The 25264-nt window shown below is 41.7% G+C and overlaps 1 protein-coding gene across 1 annotated transcript in view; it reads right to left on the bottom strand.

The window, feature by feature from the left end:
• Positions 1-25264, bottom strand: part of ADCY7 (adenylate cyclase 7) — an 87124-nt gene that overhangs the window by 13210 nt on the left and 48650 nt on the right. Inside the window, exons 11-17 of the mRNA XM_072632175.1 lie at positions 8861-9049; positions 7411-7445; positions 5633-5716; positions 2833-2908; positions 1869-1966; positions 1089-1173; positions 106-240 (exon numbers count right to left, since the gene is read on the bottom strand). Coding sequence (XP_072488276.1) covers positions 106-240; positions 1089-1173; positions 1869-1966; positions 2833-2908; positions 5633-5716; positions 7411-7445; positions 8861-9049 — 702 coding nt within the window. The remainder of the gene's footprint in view (positions 1-105; positions 241-1088; positions 1174-1868; positions 1967-2832; positions 2909-5632; positions 5717-7410; positions 7446-8860; positions 9050-25264) is intronic.

Below are 25264 nucleotides of genomic sequence, written 5' to 3'. Positions count from 1 at the left end.
GCAAACAGACATGGAGACATTGCTGTCACTGAGAGGGGAAGTTCTGAGCATCAGGCATGGAAGTGAAGTGCAGAACAGATTCTAGACAGCGCAGACAAGACCTACCAGATTCACGATGGCCACAGTCAGCAGGCCACCCATGGTCAGGACAGCCAAGGACAGTCTCCACAGCGGTTCTGTCTCCACCTTCTCAGAGATGGTCCTGAGGAAGCGAAGACATGACCTCTCTGGGCAGCACCTCTGAGACAGAAGCAGAAGGGGAGTCACTGCAAGGCCCCCCATTGTTGGGGGGGAAGGTGGTTGGTTAGAAGAGAAGCCTAGATTAGGCAGGAGACTGGGAGAGAGACAGAGGAAGGATGAGTTTCTGCCTCAAGGAACCTCCAGGCTGATGGTGAGATAGAGCTCTTGGGATGATAAAATCTATAGCTTCCTACTCCGTTTTAGCCTTTCTAAACAATCAGCTCAATAAGCATTTATTAAGCACTTACTGTGTACTGGACACTGGGCTAAGAGAAAGGATGTATGCACAGAAAAGACATGACTATGTAAAGAATCATAGACTTAGAGCTAGAAGAGACCTGAGAGGTCATGTTCAACCCCTCCCTTTCATTTTACAGATGAGGAAACCAAGGCACAGAGAAACTGAATGACTGGGCCCAGTATCAACACCACTACTAAGTGCAGAGTGAGAATCTGAACTTGGGTCTTCCTGACTGCAAGTTCAGCACTCTATTCAACCTGAGTAGCATAGAGTGAAGTTAATCAGAGAAAGCCTCTTGGAAGGAAGGAAGGTCAAAGGTACCTTGTGAAGACAGGGAAGGCTCAGGACAAGAGTGCCTCCTGATGCACGCGCATCCAGGCCAGAGGAAAGAGCAAGACTGTCCAACCCCCATCCCTGCACCTACAGGAAGGGGCACTGAATGGAGCCCCATTCCTTCCTGTGAGCCCCAGAACACATCAGTACAAGTCCTCAACATATGAATGACCACGATGTTAGAGCTGGATTGTGTCACCCAGAGCCAGTTCATCAGCACTCGGAGGGAGTAAGGACAGGGAAAGAATTTAGCAGGAAGGGTTCAAACACTCACCAGGAAATCATCAGCAAAACAAGCCCCCAAAGCCAGGAGTATCACGCAGGCCACAATTCCAAAGGAGATCCCCATTTTTGCGGTCCTAAAGTCAAAGACACAAGCATGTTGCTGGGTCACAGAACAACTGATGGAGGCCTAGTCACTATACCATCCCTCAGTGACCTGAGACAGCCTGAATCCTGAGGCTAATACTGAAAGAGAGAGGCAAGGCCATTTCCATCTGCTCTCTCAGTCTGGCCTCTCTCCCTTCCCAAGTCCAAGCAACAGGAAGTGTTTACAAATCAGACATGACACATGCAAATCCATTATTGCTCCAAAATATGTGGGTGATTTTGTGCCCTTCACTCTCTTCCTTCCGGCCAAGTCCACAAAACGTCCCAATCCTCCACTCCACCCCACAGCCTTATCATAGAGCATGGCCAAAGAGTTCTGGTCCTTGGAGGAACTGTTACCCTACTCAAAAGTCAGCACTGGGCCCCAAATAATTTGGTTTTAGCTTTTGTGGGGAGAGGGGGTGCCTCATGGAGTTTCACACCTAACCCTAGGCCCTGTGAGTATGTCCCATGCTTGGAGTACTGGCCTCCAAGTCAGGAGGCCCAGGGGCTAGTCCAAGCCCCACCACCCATTAGGACTCTGGCCAGGTCCTTTGCTTTTTCTTATAGAGCCTTGGTTTCTTCCTCTATAAAATTAGATGATTGGATTTGATGACTTCTAAGACCCCTCCCAGCTCTGCCCATTCTAATAGGGTCCCAGGACCCTCCAATCACCTGAACTTACTTGGGTATCACTAAGGAGTGGATGAGCAAGAGACAAAAGAAGACCAGGCCAGCACAGGCAAAGTAATTACGGACCGTGGGGATGGGCATGGTTCGGTACTGAAAGAGAAGGCCGAGGAGAAGGAGACAGGTGAGAACAGCAGGCTGCCCTGCAGAGTGACGAGTCAGTTAATAAACATTGATTAGCAAACAAATAAGGCTGCCTGCTGGGGTCCCTTTGTATGAAGTAACCCATATAATTGTCCTTAACAACTGGGGCGGGGGAAGAAGCCAGAGAGGGACCATCCCACCCAAGCAGTAAAGGATTCGGAACTCCGATGAGACCAAAGACAACAGCTACTAATACGAAAAGGGAATGACTGAAACAGTAGCAGACATAATCCACAAGCCACCCCTGGGGGACTTTGGATTTTGTGCGTTGTAGGCTTAACTTCCTTAGACAATAGTATATAGAGAAAAGGCACACAATTTGCAGAAGACATAGGTTCGAATCCAGATTCTGCCACTTACTGTATCTGTGACCTAACACAAGTCACTTAGCCTCTCTTTGCTTTCTTAGTTTCTTTATTAGAGGGATGATCTCTAAGGTTTCTTCTGGTGGATCCCAATGACGGCCAGATGCAGATTGTGGCCAGTGGCAATGGAGAACCTCTAAACATGGCTAGTTTCTGCAGTCTTTCTGTTGCCTCAAGGGTTCCGCCTCTCTATTCCACCTCCCCACACCTTGTCCTTGCTCTATTTCCACTGCCTAAGGGGTAAACATTTATCAGGCAGGGTGCTCCCTCTTAATACAGGAATTGAATCTGGAGGAAGGGGAATGGAGCGGGAAAGGAAGGGAAGGAGCCTGTAAAAACTAAATAAAGTTCCCTAATGGTGGAAGTTTAGACACTGTGGTCACACAACACAAGGTGCCTGCAGCAGGCCCTGCCACATCATGGCTTCTAGGCTACATTATCCCCACTTACCTCCTTCTCAAAGTTCTTCTCCACAAAGAACGTCCCAATGGTGTAGAAGTCTTCAGAATTCCCACAGCAGCAAGGTCTGTGTAAGCACAAGGTATGGGCATAAACATGAGAGTACACAAAAGACTCAGGATGACATATGCAGGATGCTCCAGGTCGGGGTAGGACTATTGGCGAGAGGCTGGATTCTGGGAGAGGCAGAAAGATCACTGGACAGGGAGGGAGTTTGAGGGGGGTTTTCTGGAAGAGCCTCGAGTTTTAGTTTGGGCTCTGCCATTAACTTCTCACATAACCCGTGCTGTGTTGTTTGGTCATTTTGATCATGTCTGACTCTTTGCGACCCCATTTGGGGTTTTCTTGGCAGAGATACTGGATTGGTTTGCCATTTCCTTCTCCAGCTTATTTTACATATGAAAAAACTGAGTCAAACAGGGTTAAGTGACTTGTCCAGGGTCACATAGCTAATGTTTGAGGCCAGATTTGAACTCGAGTCTTCCTGACTCCAGGCATGGCTCTCTATCTACTGGACCACCTTCTGGCCCTTATATATAACCTAAGCAACTCATTTCCCCTTCCTCAGTTTCCTCATCTGTAAACAGGAGGGCTGAATCACAAGGACTCAAAGGTCCTTCCAGCTGGAGGCTCATGATCCTCTGAATTCACTGCCCCATCTACTTTGATTTCCTATCCCCAGAAAATAAGGAGTTCAACTTGATAACCTTTAGTGGTTTCTGGCAGGTCTGATATTTTATGTGGGTATGAATCTGAAAGCTGTAAGACCACACCCATGACAGGCTCAAGAATCATGTGTCAGAGTGGGTCAGGTGGAGGCTGGAAAACAGAAATTAGCAGAGTTGAAGGAAAAAGAATTAAAAAATCCACCTTCCACAGTCTCTAGAGCAGGGGTGGGGAACCCTCAGTCTTGAGGTCACATGCGTTTGGATTCAGTCAAAGGGCCTAACAAGAACCTAGAGGGCCTCAAGGCTGCAGGTTCCCCACCCCTGCTCTCCTGGCCTGAATGGCACCAGTCTGCTATTTCCTAAGAGCCAGGATCATGCTTTCCTAAATGAAGACTATGGAGATGATGATGGTGACGGTGGTGATGAAGATGATAGCATTTAAATAGAGCCTATTATGGGCTGGGTACAACGCTAAGCATTTTACAGATATTCTCTCATTTGATCCTTGCAATAACCCTGGGAGATATTTGCTATTATTACCCTTTTTTCTTACAGCTGAGGAAACTGAGGCAAATAGAGGTTAAATGACTTGCTCAAGGTCACATGCTTATCAGTAAGCCTATAAAGCTGGATCTAAACTCAGGTCTTCCAGACTCCAGGTCCAGCACTCTATCAAGTGCTTGGGGTAGGACTCTAGAATAATTTCATTTCATCCCTTCCCTGCTCCGCCCCATCAGTCGCAGAATATCACAGAAAGTCAGTATCAGAGACAGAAGCACAGGCTCCCCATATGCCAAGCTCCACGGGACCTAAAATTCAGCCTCAGAGGAAGAGATGGGAGAAGTGGTAGGCAAGTCAAAATCTTCCCAGACTAAGAAAAGCACTGTACATCCCTCCTCCCCAGGGTAGACACAGCCCCCTCCCCTGTGGCAGACACAGCCCCCTCCCCTCAACACATGCCCATCCATTCCTAGTTGCTAGGGTTGGAAGCTCAATTCCACGTGGACAGTCTCGGGTGGGTAAAGGTGGGAACTTCTAAATCTTAGAGTTCTCACGAGACCCCCCAAGAAACGGCTGGGAATCGAGGTGAACCGAGCTATCTCGTGTATTTCCGCCTCTTCCCGTGAGAAACATGATGGGAGAGAGCTCTCCCCGCCCTCGAGATTGTCCCAGATCTGGGCACACTATTGTTATCTAACAGCACGGTATTCAGATGCAAACTATGCCGCTGAAGAGTTTAAGTAGGATCAGGAAAGCCTGAAAGCTCTCTTGGGCAGAGGGGCGCGGAGCGGTGAGGACAACAAGGGTCCGCTTTTCCTCTCTCCTCTCTCCCCTCCCCCTCTCTCCCCACTTACACTTCTACTTCCAATCTCTTATTGTAAGATCTTTGCCTCCTTGGGAGATCTTTCTCTCTCCCTCCTAAGGAAGAATTCCCCTGCACTTGTAACCAGACCCTGAAATAAAGCTCAACCCTTGTTCGACTCTGGAACGTCCTTTCTCTCATACGAGCATCCGGTTTGGCCAACCGAAGACCTCCGATAGAGGTGAGGTAAGAAGACTCGGGTAGCCCACAGGCCTCTAGGCCTGGCACCTAGTTAGGACAGAACTACCAGGCACCTGTTGAGCCAGAATCCATCCTTAGATACAAAAGATGGAGATAAAAAAGGCCTCAAAGAAAAGAGAGGAAAAAAGATGTCAAAAGGTGGGACACAGAAGGGAGAAAAAGATGAGAAGAAACCACCACCAAGACTGAAAGGTCAGAACTATCTTCCTTAGCAACAAGAACTTAGGGCACTAGTTCCAGTCCTAAAACTACAGAGGAGAGAATGTCTCCAGCCCATTGAGACAGCTTGGTGTAGTAGACAATACTGGATTTGGAATCAGGAAGACCAGAGTTCAATCCCATTTACTAACTATATGACCTTAGGCAAGGCACTCTGTGCCTCAGTTTCCTCACCTATCAAATGAGGGAATTGGTCTGAGGTCCCTTCTAACTCTTGATCTATGAGTCTATGATATTTATGCATTTAAGTTGGGGTTCAGTTTCAAAAAGATTTGATTCTAGTGACCCAACTATTGAGTTTGCTCCTTTTGGGGAAGGGGAAAATCCCTAATTGTCTCACCTGGCCACGCTGAGACCTTCAATGGCCAACATCAGTTCTTCATCATAGGTGTCCTCCTCAGCCTTCCCCCTTGGAGAGGTATTTCTGAAATGAGACCCATTCAGCACAAGTGAGTGTCCAGAAGGACTCCTACACCTCCCACCACCAAGTCAGGCAGCCTTGTCCAGTTGTAGAGGATGAATAAGATGACCTGGCAGGTCTCTGTCTCATTTGCCTTGTTGTTTAGTTTGTTTTGAAGTCAGTAAGTCTTCCCTGGGTTGAACAAAGAGCAAGAAGGGAATGAAACAGACAGGGACTGTACCTACTTTTCCTCTCTGTCACAAGTCCTCGGGGCACAGGAATAGGTAATCAGCAAGTGCTCAATTAATTCTTCTGGATCTGAGAGCATGGAATGTGTCATTTTTCTGTCTGTGTCCTCAGTGCCTCAGCATAGTATCTGACACTTAATAAGCAAGCAGGCACTTAATAAGCAAATACCTATTGGTTTATATACAATGTCTGGTGGCCAGGAATAAATGCTAGATGGTTATTGGCTCACTACCAGGGATGGAATGGCCCTAGTGCTGAACACCTAGAACAGGAGAGAGGAAATGGGCGATATAATCCCTGCCCTCGGAGCTGATGGGAAAGGCTGAAAACATAGTGGAAAAATCCCCACATGCAGAAGAGTATGGTGTTAATTACAGCCATATGTTCAACAACAAACTCAGTCAACATCTGCCAAGAGAGGATTATGTGAGGGCTCTGTATTAGTAATGAGCAGCGGTGTATGTGTGTGTGTGTGTGTGTGTGTGTGTGTGTGTGTGTGTGTGTGTGTGTATGTGTGTGTGTGTGCGCACGCGTGTGTGTGTGCGTGCGCACACTGAGAATATTCTAAAATGGCCAGGGCCTGGGAGAATTAGTTAAGGAAAACTTTCAGAGAGTGAACTGAAAAGCCACATGGGAAAGGAGAAAGAATACTGGACTCAGGGATTAAAAGCCCTAAATTTAAGCCCTATCTCCCATAGAACTAACTGAGTTATGGCAGGATTTGAACCCAGGTATGTTGACTCCAAGGCTAAAAAATTTGGGTTCAAATCTTGCCTCTAATGTTTGTTCTCTGTATCACCTAGGGCAAAGTCCCTTAATCTTCTCTGAGCCTGTTTCCTCATTGGTACAAATGAGGGTGCTGGGATATGTAGCTCTTGAAGTCTCTTCCAGATCTAAACCTTTGATCCTGTGATCCAGCTACTTAAAGGAATACTCTAGTGATACTGAGGCTCAGTTTTCACAATCTACAAAATGGGCCTCCTCCACCAAATTCCTCTTTTGGGGCTTCATTCTGGCACGGAGGTAATCCTGAGCTCTCAAAAACTCTGCCAGCAAATCACAAATGACAGCAGGTCCTAATGAGCTCAAAAACATTCTGGCACAGACCCAGTGATCCAACTTATATGTCTGGCACCCAAGGACCAGCCATGTACAACACCAGAAGGTTGGCCACCAAGCATGGTGACATTTGGTTGACTTGAGCAGCTTACAAAGATCATTGAAGGCATGCAGGCAGGTATCTTGTGTGATCTGTGCTGAACTAAGTAGATCACCACATTCACAAAATCATAGATCCTTAAAGGAACTCCTGATGTCAAATTGGGAAAATGCACTCCCTGCTTCTTAAGGCCTCTGAAAGGAAAGAGCTCTGAAAACCACACAATGCTAACAGAAACATGGCGGCTAGGATCTGGAAGAGAGAGGAGGAGCTTGGCCTGACAGAGGGGAGAAGCGAGAATGAAACATACCTGTCCACATCCCTGTGACGCCGTAAGGGGATTGCCTAAAAGGAGGCAAGAAATCAAAACTGAACATTATTTCACAGCATGGTGATATCATGCCACATCCTGGAAGGTAAGCAAACCAGGGCAAATTTGGGTTGCCCTGTGAAGCCCAGACATCATCCCCCATCCCCATGAACCAAGAACTTAACAGGTAAACTGAAAAACGCTCAAGGTGAGATGGGAGAAACAAAGTCTTCAAACAGACCCTGTACCTCCTACAGTACGATGGGGGAGGGGGGGTCATCAAAAAACCACAGGGGTACAAGACAGTGAGACTGGCACTACATGATGAGGACTCAGCCTCTGCTAAGTCCAACCTCCCTAGATAAGCCAGCCTACTCCTACCCCAAACAGCATGAACAGTGCTAGATTGGGATGTCTGCAGACGTTTGACATTGGGATCTATGACTTACATGGGCAACCTCTGAGCCCCAATTACTCATCCGTAAGAGAAGATAATACATATCTGCCCTCCCACAATCCCAGGACTGTTGTGAGGATCTAACAAAATCTCAGGTGCAATAACACCGTAAAAGGAAAAGCACCAAAGAAATGGGAAGTGAATAAGGAACCAGCTCCCTCTGAGGATGACCAGATGGCAGCAACCAAAATCGTCCACGTGCCACCTTGGGTTAGCATTGCATCCTGGGCACAGAAAAAGCTTGGGGCAGCGTTAGCAATAATACTAGATGTGAAATGAAATGTCCAGATAAATATTTCAAAGCAAATCCCTGAAAGTTATTAGCAGGACTGACGACTTTGCACTTCCTTACGTGATCTCCACAGGAAGGTAAGCTCTGGGACAGCAGGGACTGGTTTTTCATGTTTGCCTTGTATTCCCAGGACCTAGTACAGTGCCTAGTGCCTTGCTGACAGCTTGAATTATTTCATTTGACCTTCATGTTATGCCCATAATATAGGAAAGGCAGGAATTCTTCTCTTCATGTTAAAGGTGGGGAACCTGGAGTTCAAGGTTCAAGTCTCACCTTCTGCAGGAGACTTTTTTGATTCCCTGCTCTCCCCACCCTTCACCTCTCAGATTCTCATGTATCTACTCTGAATATACCTTGCATGTACTTAAGTATTCACATGTGATGTCATCTCTCCAATTAGAAACCATGGTACTTGAGGGTAGAGACCTTGTTGTCTTTCTTTGTATCCCCAACATGTAGCACACAGTCAGCACTTAATAAATGTTTGATGAGACTGGCCAAGGTAACATTACTGGAGAGCACTAGAATTAGAACTCAAGGCTCCTGGCTCCTTCTCCCATGGTTCTTCCCAGCACACCATACCATAGCATCTCCCCAGAAGTCATACAGGCCACTAGCTGCACAAATGCCAAACCTTTGGATTTGGGTGAAAAGGGGATGTCAGAGAACAGGAAAGAGATGAAAGTCTGCACAGGTCTCACCTTTGGTCGCTTCACTTTGGGGAGGAGGATGTCAGTGCTTAGACTCTCCCTGTGATTGAGAGATGCAAAGGGCCGGGCTGCTCCCCAAGACTCCAGGTATCGAGTCATTCGGACCGAGGCTCTCATCTTCAGGGCATCGTTGGCTCTTGGCTTTGAGAGGTGCTGGCTGGGTGGTTGCTGTTGCCGGGACTGCAAATGCAAGGACAAAACCATCCCATTCAGGAAGAAAGACTAGAAAGGTCACTGAAAAAAAAACTAATAAAGATTCTCACAATCATCTATCATGACCCTTACAGGGGTCTAGCATGCCCTAAAGGGCTCTCAGAAGGCCAAGTTCAGCCCCATCTTTGAGCACCAGCATCAGGCCATACCCTTTCCAATCCAGGAGCCAGAGGTTGACATGAGGAATTTATTTCCAAATGCTATAAATCTCCTGCAGCATCCTCCCTGAGCCTGGACAATGATCTCTAGAGCCTGTGAATAAATAATTGCCTCCTCTCCCCTCTCCCAACTCTGGACAAACTCAAAACCACATATAGAAGAAGGTGAATCCAGGCAAAGGAATGGGGCTTAAAGAAGTCAAGACTCACTGCACTCTTCCAACATTTATCCTGCATAACTGTTGGAATGAAGTATCTCAGGACCTGGATTCCATAAAGTTCTTCCCTTCCACAGAAAGTGGGGGGAAGAGAGTGGGGAGGAGATGGGGAGAGAGCTGGGAGGGAGCAAGAAAAAGGGTCACAAGACAGAAAAGGGGAAAGCAGACACCTATGTTCAACCGAGTGTGTCTATGGGACCCGGCAGGTAGGATAACCTCCAGCCACCACATTTACTTTTTAGTTTCACATTTAAGAGGGTTTGTTTTATGCCATTTACTGTACACAAAAATCGTAGCAAAAAGCTCATCAAAAATTTCATTACTAGTCACTCAATCAACAAACCGAGTACTAATAAATGCTGGAGACATGACCAAAGCCAAATGCAATGTCCCTGCCTTCAAGGAGCTCATAGTCTAAAGGGAGAAATAGAGTGCAAATAGCTACATATAAGATATAAATATATATATAATATATATGGTTATGTACATATATGTATGGATGTAAATGAAAATAATCTCTGAGGGCAGGCACTTGCTGGGGTGGGTGGAGAGACTCAAGAAAGGCCTCCTGCCAAGGGAGGATCTGAGTGGAGTGCTGAAGGAAGCCAGAAGGTGGTGGAGCATTCCAGGCATGGGAGAAAGCCAGGGAGATCAAGTCAAGGAAACAAGCATTTATTAAGCATCTAGCAGTATGTGCCAGGCACTGGGCTAAGCATGGAATTACCAAGAAAAAAACAAAAACCACTCCCTGCTCTCACAGAGCTCATTGTCTAACAGGGGAGAGAACAGGTAAACAACTGTATCAGCAACATACAGATGGGATAACATGAAGATAATTAATGTAAGAGGGAAGGCACTAAGATTAAGGAAGACTTCTTTTAGAAGGAAAGACTTTAGTAGAAACCTGAAGGAAACCAGGAGGCAGAGATGAGAAGTGAAAGAGTTCCAGGAATGGGGACAGAAGAATGGGGGACAGGGAAGGGGGATACAGAGAAAGGCAACAAGGTCTCTACCCTCAAATGCCATATCTTCTAACTGGAGAGACACCACATGGATACTTAGGTTCGTCCAAGATATATACAGATAGATGGGAATCTGAGAGGTGAAGGCACTAGTTGGGGGGGTGGGGAGGGTAGAGAACCCAAAAATGTTTATGGAGCATAGCAAGCAGACCAATGTCACTGGATGACATGTACAAGGAGGGAAGTACAGAGGGACAAGGCCAGAAAAGCAGGAAGAGGCCAGTTGTAAAAGCCTTGAAACGCCAAGCAGAGGACTTTATACTGGATCCTGGAGTTGACAGAAAAACAGAGTTTACTGAACCAAGGAAGTGACATGGCCAGACTTGTACTTTAGGGAAATCCATTTGTCAGAGGAGTGGATGATAGATTAGAGTGAGGAGGGGCTTGAAACCAGACTATGGCACTCAGTACTTCGGGCATGAGGTAACAAGAGTCTACCCAAGGATGGTGGCTGTGTGAGCAAAGAGAAGGCAACATTGGATAATTACGAAGTGCCTGCAATGATCATGTTAATCCCTTATATCTGTAGGACACTTTCCAGTTTAGAAAGCACTTTCACATACAATAACACATTTGATCCTCAAAAAAAAGCAAAGCAGGGATTAATATTCCTATTTTACTAATAAAGGAACTGAGGTTTAGGGAGGTTAAGGAACTCCACGGGTTCAAACCTGAGAAAATCACTTCATTGTCATGGCTTTGGTTTCTTTAATTGCAAATTTAGGGGGTCAGCCTAGTCAGTGCTTCTTAAACTGGGGGTTGCAACCCCATAGATTTAAGAAGCACTTGCACAGATCAACCAATCAATACTCATCTTACTAAATGTCTCCTGCTTACTGGACACTATGCTCACCAGTAATGATACAAAGACAAAAATGAAATGGTCTCTGACAGCAAGAACCCTACATTCTATCAAGGGAGCCAACATGCAAATGAATATATACAAATATATACAAAATAAATGCGAGGGGATTTTAGGGCGCGGGAATCAGGAAAGGCCTCATAGCTAGCATTTGAGCTAAACTTTGAAGGATGCTGAGTGTACTAAGAAGCAGGGGTGAGAAGCGAGTATATTCCATGCATGTGGGGGTGGGGAGCACCTGTGCAGTCACAGGGGCAGGAGAGACCAGCATGTGTGAGGGACAGCAGGGTTAGTCTGGCTGGACGGCAGAACATGAGAAGGGGAATGAATTCTAATACGGTGGGAAAAATTGTGAAGGGCTTTAGAAGGCCTCCAAGGTCCCTCCCAGATCTGAATTTATGATCCTACAATTTCCTTAAAGTCACATTACTAGTAAATGGCAGAGATAACCCCAAATCCTGCGTCGGGGATTTCAAGATAAAAGACGCTTAGGGGTCCCTTTTTACAGATGAAGAAACAGAGACCCAGAAGGATAAAATGACTTGCCCAAGGTCACAGAGGTAATAATGCCACAAGCAATAACTTCCATTCCTTTAGCGCTTTAAGGTTTACAAAGGGCTTTTCCCAGAACAATCCTATAAGGGAGACAATGTCCATTTTGTGGACATGAACATCAAACACCAGTCAAAGGAAATGATATGCCCACAGTCACATAGCTGATAAGTGTCAGGCAGGAATGGAGTCCAGGTCTCCTATATCCTTTCTGCTATAGTACCTTGTCTCCATGACATATCTAACAATGCCACTTCCTTTCAGAATATAAAGTTGCTTTGTACAGAAGGCTTTACTTATGGACAGAGAAGGTAACAAGGCTCCTAGACAGGCTACTCTACACCTAGTCAGATGAAATCCATGCTCACTGTTGAATTATGGAGGGTTGAAGTTTATAATCATGGATCTATATTTCACAGAACATGAGGGCAGTGAGGAGGGGACAGGAAGGAACCTGAGAAACCCCATGGTATGAATCCTTTGTTTTACTGATAGAGAAACTCAACTACTGGGTTAGCTAACTCTACTAGAGGGAGTCAATCATCGTTCACACTTCTAGGTAACTAAACTATTTACAAAGTGCTTTTCCCAGAACAACCTGAGCAGGAAGGTAGTACTTCTATACACTTTAAAATATCGGTGATCTCTTTGATGTGGGTCTATCTTCTCAAGCTTCATGATTATCGTTCACTTCCTCCTGTAAATCCTCTCTTGAGGGATGGGAAGTTCTACCCACTTCTAAGTGTCCTAATATCAGGCAGGTACTAATACAGCATATGGGATAGGATGCTGTGATGGATCACTCCAGGAGTCTCACCTGCACCACTGTCATAGCTCTACAAGAGGCATTCTTCATACACTTGCTTTTTTCCCCATATAGATAGTGAGGCAGAGGTCTTGAGTAGATCAGGATCTCACTTAGGAGGCTCTGGAATATGTGATGTGATCTAGCCTTAATGTAATTTAGCATCTACAAACATTGTATGGTGCCTTGAATGTCTGCACCATTTTTCATTTAGACTTTTAGCTCCATGCTAGTGACAAACACTTCTGACAAACATATCTCCCTCCACATCTCATTTATATTAAAAAACAGAGGATTATACACAGCTCTCTCTCTCTCTTGTTACAGTCATGAAACAACTGGCAGATGTGACTGCTGGGTCAATTATTGATCTTTGAAAGACTCTGGAGAGATGACAGAGTATAGGTAGCTATCTGAACTGTCTCAACATTCCCCTTCAAACAATGTTAAAATTACTCCTCAAATTAAATTTGGGAGAAGAAGAGTCAACCAAAGGTCAGAGTGAGACATTTTTCCAGCCTAAGACAACTTAGGATGTCAGCAGGAGGAGTCTGTGACATTGGGGTTGGGGCTGGCCCAGAATACATGCAGTGGTAAGAACCAGGGCAGGCCTTGGAGGTGGCTGTGACAATGGCAGCAGTAGCATCAGGAGTTCTCGGCCCAGAGATGGTAAGGGAATGAGACAATTGTCAGAAAGAGATTACTTTGCTGGCGCTGATTGGCAACTATACTGCCCATACACAGTTCTGGGTCACAGTTCCAGGGTGGAGAGGAGCACTTGTGATCAATCACAAGGGACTAGGGAGCCTGGTCACAACTACAAGGGAGACAGGAGCATTAGCACTTATGGCTACAGAGAAGCAGGGGCCCTTCCTGGGAAAAGGCCAGAGTGCAGACCAGGAGAGCAGTGACTATACCTCTCCCAGGACCACACCAAAAACTTCTAGATCCCTAGAACTAGTTCTGAAAACAGCAGCACAAAAAAAGCCTAAAGCTTGGCACAGTGCCACCCCAACACCAGGTGAGTAGAGCTCAACTTTAACATACAGTTCAAAGTCAAGAAATAGGCTGGAAAATGAGCAAACAACAAAAAAGAACTTGATTGTAAAAAGCTACTATGGTGGCAAGAAGACCAAGGCAAACTCAGAAAAGATAACATTGTGAAAATAGCTACAAGCAAAGCCTCAAAGAAAATGCTAATTAGATCCAAACCCAACAAGAATTCCTGGAAAAGTTAAAGAAAAAGATAAGAGTGGGAAGGGGAAAATTGGAGGAAAAAAAATGAGAGAGGCAAGAAAATTATGAAACAAGAATTAATAGCTTGGTAAAAGAGGCACAAAAAAAATACTGAATAAAACAACACCTTAAAAAAGAGAATTGAGCCAATAGTAAAAGAGGCACAAAAATTTCATAAAGAAAAGAATTCCTTAAAAAGCAGAATTGGTTTCCCAATTGATAAATGGTCAAAGGATATGAACAGGCAATTTTCAGAGGAAGAGGTTAAGGCTATCTATAATCATATGAAAAAATGCTCTAAATCACTATTGGTTAGAGAGATGCAAATCAAAACAACTCTGAGGTACCACATCACACCTATAAGATTGGCAAACATGACAGAACAAGAAAATGATAAATGCTGGAGAGGATGTGGGAAAGTTGGAACACTAATTCATTGTTGGTGGAGCTGCGAGCTCATCCAACCATTCTGGAGAGCAATTTGGAACTATGCCCAAAGGGCTACAAAAATATGCATACCCTTTGACCCAGCAATATCGCTACTAGGACTATATCCCCAAGAGATCATAAAAATGGGAAAGGGTCCCACATGTACAAAAATATTTATAGCAGCACTCTATGTAGTTGCCAAAAACTGGAAGTCAAGGGGATGTCCATCAATTGGGGAATGGCTGAATAAATTATGGTATATGAATGTAATGGAGTACTATTGTGCCATAAGAAATGATGAACAAGAAGACTTCAGAGAGGCCTGGAAGGACTTATATGACCTGATGCTGAGTGAAAGGAGCAGAACCAGGAGAACTTTATGCACAGCAACAACCACAGTGTGTGAGAGTTTTTTCTGGTAGACTTAGATTTTTGTAATAACACAAGAACTTCTTACCAAAAAAAAAAAAAAAACCCAATGGAGGATCTCAAGGCAAAATGCCTGCCACACTCAGAGAGAGAAATATGGAAGTCACTCACATATTGTAGCAGATCATGTCTGTGTATGTGTATGTGTTTGTGTATCATGTTCTGATTTGTTATACGATTTCTTTCATTTATCTTAGTCTGACTACATAGCATGACTATAGTGAAAATATACTCAATAGGAAAGTATATGTAGAATCTATACAGAATTGTATGCAGTCGTGGGGAGGGAGGGGGGTAGTGGGGGGTAGGTGGGGGGGATAAAATCACAATTGTATGGCAGTGATTGTTAAACATTACAAAATTAAAAAAAAAAGCAGAATTGGTCAAATGGAAAAAGAGGTATAAAATCTCACTGAAGAAAATATTTCCTCTTCTAGAGGTGTATCCCAAAGAGATCATAAAAATGGGGAAAAGTCCCACATGTACAAAAGTATTTATAGCAACTCTTTTCATGGTGGCCAAGAACTGGAAATTGAGGGAATGCCCATCAGTTGGGGAATGGCTGAACAAGTTGTGGTATATGAATGTAATGGAATGCTATTGTGCTATAAGAAATGACAAACATACTGACTTCATAAAAACCTGGAAAGAACTAATGTTGGATGAAATGAGCAGAACTAGGAGAACATTATACACAGTAATTGCGACAGTGTGTGAGCTTGTTTCTGATAGACTTGGCCCTTCACAGCAAAGCAAGAACCTAAAACATTCCCAAAGGACTCTTGAGGCAAAATGCCATCCACATCCAGAGAAAGAACTATGGAATCAGAATGCAGAATGAAGCAGACTATTTTCTCTTGTGTAATGTTTTGCTTTGTTTTAGTTTTTTTCATGGTTTCTCCCATTTGTTTTAATTCTTCTATGCAGCATGACTAATGTTGAAATGTGTTTAATAAGACTGTAGGTGTAGAGCCCATATAAGGTTACCTGCTATCTCGGGGAGGGAGAGGGTGGGAGGTAGAGAGGAGAGAAGGAGGGGGGAAAGGCAGAGAAAATTTAAAACTTATGGAAGTGATTGTTGAAAACTGAAAACAAACTAATTAACGTGATTTCCATAAAAATTGCAAGTAGGCAAATGTAAGTGAACTCCATGAGACATCAAGAAAAAAATAAAATAAAAAGAATGGAAAAAATAGTAGAAAATGTGAAATATCTTAGCAGAAAAAAAAGTGACCTGGAAAATAGATCAAGGAGAGATAATTTATGAATTATTTGACTGCCTAAAAGACATGATTAAAAAAAAGCCTAACCATGATATTTCAAGAAATTATAAAAGAAAATTACCCCAATATCTTATTTCCAGAGGGCAAAATACAAATTGAAAGAATGCACCAATCACCTCCTGAAAGAGAGCCCAAATGAAAACTCCAAGGACTATCACAGCCATATTCCAGAGCTCCTAAGTTAAGGAGAAACTATTGCAAGCAGCCAAAAAGAAATAAGTCAAATAGTGTAAAAACACAGTCAGGACCACACAAGATTTAGTGACTTCCATGTTAAAGAAAGGCAAAAGAGCTAAGATTACAACCAAGAATCACCTACCCAGAAAAACCAAGTATAATCCTTCAGGGAGGAAATGGATACTTAATGAAATAGAGGACTTTCAAGCATTCCTGATGAAAAGACCAGAGCTGCACAGAAAATCTGACACTCAAACACAGGACTCAAGAGAATAATAATAAAATAAACATGAAAGAGTAATTATAAGGGACTCAATAAAGTGAAACTGTTTACTTTCTATAAGGGGAGGATGATACATGTAACTCCTAAGACTTTTATCATTTTAAGAAATGATAAGCAGATGGACTTCAGAAAAACCTGGAAAGATTTACATGAATTGATGCTGAGTGAAAGGAGAACATTGTACACAGTAATAGCAACAACTATGATAGACTTAGCTCTTCTCAGCAATTCATTGATCTAAGACAGTTCCATAAAACTTGTGATGGAAAAATGCTATCCACATCCAGAGAAAGAACTATAGAGTCTGAATGCAGATTGAAGCACAATCTTTTCTCTTTTTTGCTGCTGTTTTTTATTTCTCATGATTTTTTCCTTTTGTTCTGATTCTTCTTTCACAACATGACTAATGTGAAAATATGTTTAAAATGATTGTACATGCATAGCCTATATTAGACTGCTTGCTGTCTTGGAAAGGGGGAAAGGGAGAGAAAGGAAAAAATTCAGAACTCAAAATCTTATAAAGATTAATACTGAAAACTATACTTGCATGTAATTGGAAAAAATAAATTACTATTAATTAGGGGTAGGGGGGAAAGAATTTTATCATTATTAGGGCAGTTAGAAGGACTCTACTATGCAGAGGGCATGAATATGATTTGATTACGCTGGGATCATCTCCCAAAATAGAAAGAGAGAGGGAGGAAGGGAGGAAGGGAGGAAGGAAGGAAGGGAGGAAGGGAGGAAGGAAGGAAGGGAGGAAGGGAGGAAGGGAGGAAGGAAGAAAGGAAGGAAGGAAGGAAGAGAAAGAAAGAAAGAAAGAAAGAAAGAAAGAAAGAAAGAAAGAAAGAAAGAAAGAAAGAAAGAAAGAAAGAAAGAAAGGAAGGAAGGAAGGAAGGAAGGAAGGAAGGAAGGAAGGAAGGAAGGAAGGAAGGAAGGAAGGAAGGAAGGAAGGAAGGAAGGAAGGAAGGAAAAGAAAGAAAGAAAGAAAGAAAAGAGAAATGAAAGAAAGAATTGAGAAAGAGGGATGTACTAAAACAAGAGAGAAGAGAGAGGAAAAATGGCAAATTTTTTCCACATAAAAGAGACAGGTAAGGGAAAATGGCAGAGGGATATTAATGGGCAATGCTTGAACTTCACTCTCACTAGAACTGCTTCACAGAGGGAACAATACACATACACACACTCAATTGGGTATAGAAATTTGACCAATAGTGAAATAGGAAGAGAAGAGGATGAGACATGTAGGGGGTGGGGAGGTAAGGAGGAGTATAAGAAAAAGAGAGGATGGATTAAGGCAGACAGTGATCAGACACAAAAAAGACTTTTTTAATGGTACTTTCTTTTCTAATTACATATAAAGACAAATTTTAACATTCATTTGAAAATTTTGAGTTCCAAGTTTTCTCCCTCCCTCCCTTCCCCCCTCACTAAGACAGTAAGCAATTTGATATAGGTTATGTATATGTAATCATGTAAAACATATTCCATATTAGTTATGCTGTAAAAGAAGCATAACAAAAGAAAAAACCACGAAAAAATAAAGGAGGTGAAAAGAGTATGCTTTTAGTCTATATTTACTCTCCATCAGTTCTTTCTCTCAATGTGAACAGCAATTTTCCTTGTGAGACCTTTGGAATTGTTTTGGATCATTGTATTGCTGAGAATAGCTAGGTCATTCACAGTTGATCATTGTACAATATAGCTGTTACAGTATACAATGTTCTCCTGGTTCTCCTCACTTCACTTCATCAGTTCATGTAAGTTTTTCCAGGTTTTTCTAAAATCATACTGTTCATCATTTCTTATAGCACAATAGTATTCCATTACAATCATATACCACAATTTTATTCAACCAATTCCCAATTGATGGATACCTCAAATTCCAATTCTTTGGCACCACAAAGAGAGCTGCTATAAATATTTTTGTACAAGTAAGTCTCCCCTCTCCCCCCACCTTCTTTTTTAATCTCTTTGGGATACAAATCTAGTAGTGGTATTGCTGGATCAAAGGATATGCACAGTTTGATTGCCCTTTGGGCATAGTTCCAAATTGCCTTCCACAATGGTTGAATCAGTTCACAACTCCATTAACAATGCATTAGTGTCTCAATTTTCCCACATTCCCTCCAACATTTATCATTTTCCTTTTCTGTCATATTAGACCAATCTGACACGTGTGAAGTAGTACCTCAGAGTTCACAAAACAGACTTTTGAGGAGGGACAGAATAAAAAGAGAAGGATAAAAAAAAGAAAACAGGATGAAGAAAAATACACAGTAATTAAAACTGTGAAAATGAACGAGATGAGCTCACCCATAAAATGGAAACAGATAGCAAAATGTACTGGAAAACAGAATTCAATAATATGCTGTTTACAAAAGACACACCTGAAACAGAAAAATATACACACACAAAGAGTTAAAACAAGGTGCCAAGGCAGAATCTATCATGCTTCAGCTGAAGTAAAAAAAGGCAGGTGTAGCAATCATGATTTCAGACAAAGCAAAAGCAAAAATACACCTAATTAAAAAAGATAATCAGGGAAACTACATTTTACTAAATGGTACAATAGACAATAAAGTAATATCATAAAATTTTATAGGCTGTTTCTCTAATAAGGCCTCTTTTCTCAAATACATAGGAACTGAGTCAAACTTATAGATATAACAGCCATTCCCCAAATGATAAATTGCCAAGTAATATAAAAAGGTTATTTTCAGAAGAGGAAATAAAACCTATCTATAGTCATACAAAAAATGTTCTAAATCACTATTGATTAGAGAAATTCAAAATAAAACAATGCTGAGGTACCACCTCACACCTAACAGAAATGACAATGCTAGATGGGATGACAGGAATAGGTATACTAATAAACTGTTGTGTGAGTAGTAAAATGGTCCAACCATTTTGAAGAATAATTTGGAACTATGCCCCAAGGGTTATAAAATTGTATATACCCTTTAACCCAGCAATACCATGACTAGATCTGTACCCAAAGAAATCAAAGGAAAAGACCTAAATGTACAAAAATATCTATAGCATTTTCTTGTTGTGGTAGCAAAGAATTGGAAACTGAGAGGATGCTCATTAACTGAGGATGAACTGAACAAGTTGTGGTGCATTATTGTGATGGAGTACTACTGTACTATAAGAAATGACAAAAGGGGTGGTTTCAGAAAAACATGACAAAATCTATATGAACTCCATGCAAAGTAAAGTGAGAAGAACCAGAAGACTGCTGTGCACAGTAACAGCCATGTCATAATGATGATCAACCATGAAAGACTTTGCTACACTGATCCAATACAATGATGCAAGACAATTCCAAAGGACTCATGGTGGAAAAAAAGAATGCTATCCATCTGAGAGAGAGCTGATGAACTCTGAGTGCAAATTAAAGTATAATTGTTCTTCCTTTTTTGGCATGGGATTGCAACATGGTTAATATGGAAACATACATTACATAATTTCACATGTATAATTTATGTCATTTTGCTTTCCTTCTCGGGGGCTGAGGGAGGGCTGGAAGGGAAGAAGAGAATTTAGAACTCAAAATTTTAAAAGAATGTTCAAAATAAACAAATAATTATTTTTAAAAATAAATAACAAAGAAGAAAAAAGATTCTAGGGAATGGAAGAAGTACCACAAGCTTGGGTAAGATCAAATGCTAGTCTAATTGATGAAGGGGGAAAGGTGGGAATGAAAGGAGGAAAGGGAATAGAGTGGTATCTGCAGACCTTAGGCCAGTGAATTTGACGGATTTTTGACAAAATGCCAGTATATATTATTAAAAGGATTGATCAGTGAATATACTTGGGGGGAGGGTAGAGAAATCAGGGATTACCAACAGGACAGCATGGCTTCAGCAAAGAGGGCATTTCAGAATAACCTGATTTACTTTTCAGACAGGGTTACCAAACTATGAGGTCAGAAGCATACTCTAAAGTTTACCTAGATTTCAACAAAGCATTTTACAAAATCTCACATGCCATTTTTGGACACAACAGAAATGTGAGGCACAGTGATGTCATTCATTAAGGCAAAATCGAAAGTAGCAGCGTGATAGGAAGCCATATAGCCTGGCTACCCATTATACTTTCTCTTCAATGATCTAGAAAACATAGCAATTCTGATCAGGAACGTCAAGAGAAAGCAAAAGTACATCATTGATCCAGCCCAAGGCAGCTTAAGGAGAAAGACAGAGAGGTCTGTGGACAGTGAGAATGGGCTCTGCACAGAAGAACACAGCGTGCTCCTGGAAGGAGCATTTCTGTGCCCAGGAACTGAAAGACGGTAGAGACAGAGTGCCAGGACAGGAACACTAGGGTAGAAAGAGATCTCAGGGGATCTTGGAAATACTGTTAGATACAGAGGGTGGGGTGCCACCTGACAGCTTTGTCACCCACCACCCAGTTCCAGGTCTTACATTCAGGGCAGAGAGAGAAGCAATGTTGAGTGTTGGCCTTACCTGTATACTGAGCAAAGAAAAAGTTCCAGAAATATAGGTGCGGCTCCCAGGAGCAGAGAGGTGACTCGTTTCTAGCCTTTAGCCTAGCATCTAAGCCTATGACAAAATAGCCAAGGCAGGAATCCTAAACCAAAGAGGAGCCAGCAGTTCAGTTACTCTGAACCTACAGAACCTCCCATCAGGCTAACGGTGACCAAGTCCAGCAGCCATCTACTAAAACTCTTGTCAACAAGCCAACAGACCCAAACTGTTTTTAGGAGGGTCAGACCAATAGGGTAGTGAGCAGACTTCAACCTGGATCATACCACTTCCAAAGCACTGAAAGCCTGAAGGCACCCATCCTGACCTGTGAAAGCAGCAGAAGGACATAAAAGAATAAAAAGCTCAAGCCTGACAGTCCCCCCAAGAAGCACAGACTAATATCAAGTCCAATAGGCTAGAAGAATGAGCAAACAAAAAAAGGAATCCAACCATAGAGAGCAACTATGATTACAAGGAAGCTCCAGATAACAAACAAAAGACAATGACTCAAAACCATCTATAAGCAAAGTCCCAAAGAAAAATGCAGCTTAGACACAAGTCCAATAAGAATTCCTAGAAGAGTTAAAGAGTTTGGTTATTATTATTGTTTTAAAACTAAATGAGAGTGGTAGAGGAAAAATAGGAAAAGAAGTGAGAGCTAGAGAAGAAATAAATGGAAAAAAAGGAATTAAAACACCTTGGAAAAAGGAGTATAAAACCTTACTGAAGAAAATAACTCCTTGAAAATTAGAATTAGCCAAATGGAAGCTAACGATTCCATGAGACATCAAAAAAACAATAAAACAAAGTCAAAAGTCTGAAAAATATAGAAGAAAATATGAAAAAAAAAGCCAACTGACCTAGAAAATGAATCAAAGATGGATAGTTTAAGAATCACTAAACTATCTAAAAGACATGAACAAAAACAGACCTTTGACATCATACTTTAAAAAATCATGAAAGAAAACCAAAGAGCAAAGCAGAAACTAAAAGAATTCAGTTTCAGGAGGTATCTCCTGAAACCCCAAAATAAAATTTCCAGGAATATTCCCAAAGCCCCTAAATCAAAGAATATACTTCAAGCATACAGAAAGGAGTTCAAGAACCAATGAGCACCAATCAGGATTGCACAAGATTTAGCAGCCACTACTATAAGGAACAAAGAGCTTTAAATTATATGATATATATATAACATTATAATGCTCTAGAAAGCAAAGGACCTACCTTTGCTTTCTATATAAATAAACTACCTAGCAAACTGAGTATAATCCTACAGAGGGAAAAAAAAATGAGTCTTTAATGAAATAGAGGACTTTCAAGCATTCCTGATGAGAAGACCAGAGCTGAGTAGAAAATCTGACGTGGGAGTCAAGAAAAACATAAGAAGGTAAACACAGGCAATCATAAGGAACTAACAAGGTTAAACTGTTCACATTCTTATGTGGGAAAATGATACATGTAACCCCCTAGATTTCTATCATTATCAGGGATTACAGAAGGAGTCTAATTAGGCAGAAAACCTAGAAGTGATTCTATTATGTTTTGATGATGACAAAAGAAGAATGGAAACAGTAAAGAAGAAGAACACACTGAGAGAGGGGAAAGGGAGAGGAATGGGAAAAATAATTTCACATAAATGAACTGAACAAGGTAAAGTTTATATATGGAGGCAACAGTAGGAGAGGAGCAGGAAAAATATGAATCTCACTGTTATGAACTGGTTAAAGGGGGGGAAATATATTTACATACACAGTCAGGAACAGAAACACATTTCACCCTATGGGGAAATAGGAAAAAAAAAAGGAGTTAAGAAAAGGGAGGAAATGAAATAGAGTAGAATAAGGAAGGCTTTAGCCAAACAGATTCTTAGAGAGAAGATGGAAGAAAAAAGGAAAGGAATAAGAAAATAGCATGGAAGAAAATATACAGCAATCATTACTGTGAATGTGAATACGATGAATTCACTCATAAGATGCAAGAGAACAGAATGGATTAGAAACCACAATTTAACAGTATGTTGTTTACAAAAAAAGATACACACAGAGTTAAAATTAAAAAGGGAAGGGGGTCGAAGCATAATCTTCCATGCTTCAACTAAAGTTTTAAAAAAAGGCAGGAACAGAAATCATTAATCAAAATCTTAAGACAAGAGCAAAAATCATCCTAATTAAAAGAGATAAACAAGGAAGCTACATTTTGGTAAAAGGGACCACAGACAATGAATTGTTATCAATACTAAACATATATGCACCAAATGGTATATAGCACTTAAATTCTTATAGGAAAAACTAAATGAATTACAGGGAGAAATAGTAAGTGAAATTATAATAGTGGAAAATTTCAATTTGCCCCTTCTCAGACCTAGATAAATTTAACACAACAATATAGTTAGATCCATTTGAAACTGGTTAAACAGACAGCCTCAAAGAGTAATCATTAATGATTCAATGTCAACAGAGAAAAACATTCCTAGTGTAATGTCTATCCTAAGACTTGTACTACTTAGCCTTTTTATTAATGACTTGGATAAGGGCACAGATAGCATAGCACATATACAGATGACAAAGTTTGAAGGGAAAATTGAAGTATTAGGCTAGGTCATTGGGCCAAATCTGAATAAACTGAACTGGATAAATGTAAAGTTTTAAGTTTAGGTTCAAATAAGCTTCACAAGCACAAAATAAGGAAGGTAGGGTTGGGCAGAAATTTGTCTGAAAAGAAAATACTGAAAGTTTTAGTGGACTGCTAGCTTAATGTGAGTCAACAGTATGATACTGCAGCCAAGAGAACTAAGGTAATCTTTGATTGCATTAAAATAAGCATAGTGACTGTCACTTGGAAGGTGACAGTTCCTCTGCACTCTGCTGTGATCAGAAAATATGTGAGGTATTACATTCAATGTTGGCAAGTTTTAGGAAGGAGACTGACAACCTGGAGTGTAACCATTAGAGTGAGAGGACTGAAGATCATACCATCTGAAGATCAGATGAAGGAAAAAGGAATGTTTAGCATTGAGAACACTTGAGGGTGGAGATGAGGGGGAAGACATGAGAGCTGTCTCCAAGTTCCGAAAAGTTGCCATTCAAAGAGGAATTAGAATTGTTTAGTTTGGCACCAGAAGTCAGAATTTAGAGCAAAGTTGAAAAGAGGCAAATTTAAGCTTACGGTAATTAGGAACTTTCTAAGAAGCAGAGCCATTCAAAAGCAGTGGGATGTGCCTTGGGAGATGGTGGTTTCCCTGCCAGCAAAGGTCTTAAAGCAAAAGCTGGACGACCACTTTTTGAGTACATTGTAAACAGGACCTGTGTTCGTGAGTAAAGACCAAATGATCTTTGAAATCTCTTCCAACTCTGAAGTTAAGTAAAACAATAAGTACCATGCTGTCTTGTATTCTCTGCACCACACCATTCAGTCAATTGTGTGACCATAGGGAAGTGAGTCACTATAGGACATTGTTTAATAAAAGCATGCGTGCCCCTTCTGATATTTTCATCAAATATACTCAGTTCAGGTTGAAAATGGTTCTCCTAAAGATATTTTTGTAGTGAAAAAGAAGGCATATGAGTGGGCAGTTACTGACAATCTTACCAACCATCTTTTTGAGAAGATAATAGCCATGATTTTTCAAAAACATTTGCTATCCTTTTTTTCCCAGCTATCTTCAGCAACATCAAAATTGTATTTCCTCCAGCATGGGTCTTTTCTGGGTACTCTTGATCTGTTCCACTTGCTCTTTCAATCTTTATTTTCCTTATTACCATTTTTATTTCCTCACATGAGGGACTACGATATCTTACTCCAAATGTGGGGATTCTATCGGCATTGATGGAAAAAATAATTTGTTGTAGAGGGCTTTTAGTCTCCACTCCTAACTATTTTCTGAGTCATAGTGCAAATATTCTTAAACAGTAATTCAGCACTTACTGGTCTCTTATTGTGAGCCAGTTACTATACTAAGGGCTAGGGATTCAAAGAAAGCTCACATTCAAGAAGCTCACATTCAGATGGGAGTGGGGAAAGAAACATGCAAAAAACTATGTACATACAAGATATATACAATGTAAATTGAAAGGTAATCTCAGAAGGAAGGAGGTAGTTGTAGGGAGGTCCTAGAAGGGCTTCTTCCTTCAGAAGATGGAATTTGAGAAGGAAGCAAGAGGAGCCATAAGGGAAAGGTGAGGAAGAAAAGCGTTCTAGGCCTAGGGGACCACCAGAAATAGGTGCGGAAGCAGAAAGAT

Source organism: Notamacropus eugenii, chromosome 1 (genome assembly GCF_028372415.1).
Source record: "Notamacropus eugenii isolate mMacEug1 chromosome 1, mMacEug1.pri_v2, whole genome shotgun sequence".
Lineage (NCBI taxonomy): Eukaryota > Metazoa > Chordata > Mammalia > Diprotodontia > Macropodidae > Notamacropus > Notamacropus eugenii.
The sequence above is the reverse complement of the archived record's forward strand: the minus strand, read 5'-3'. Positions and strand labels throughout refer to the sequence as shown.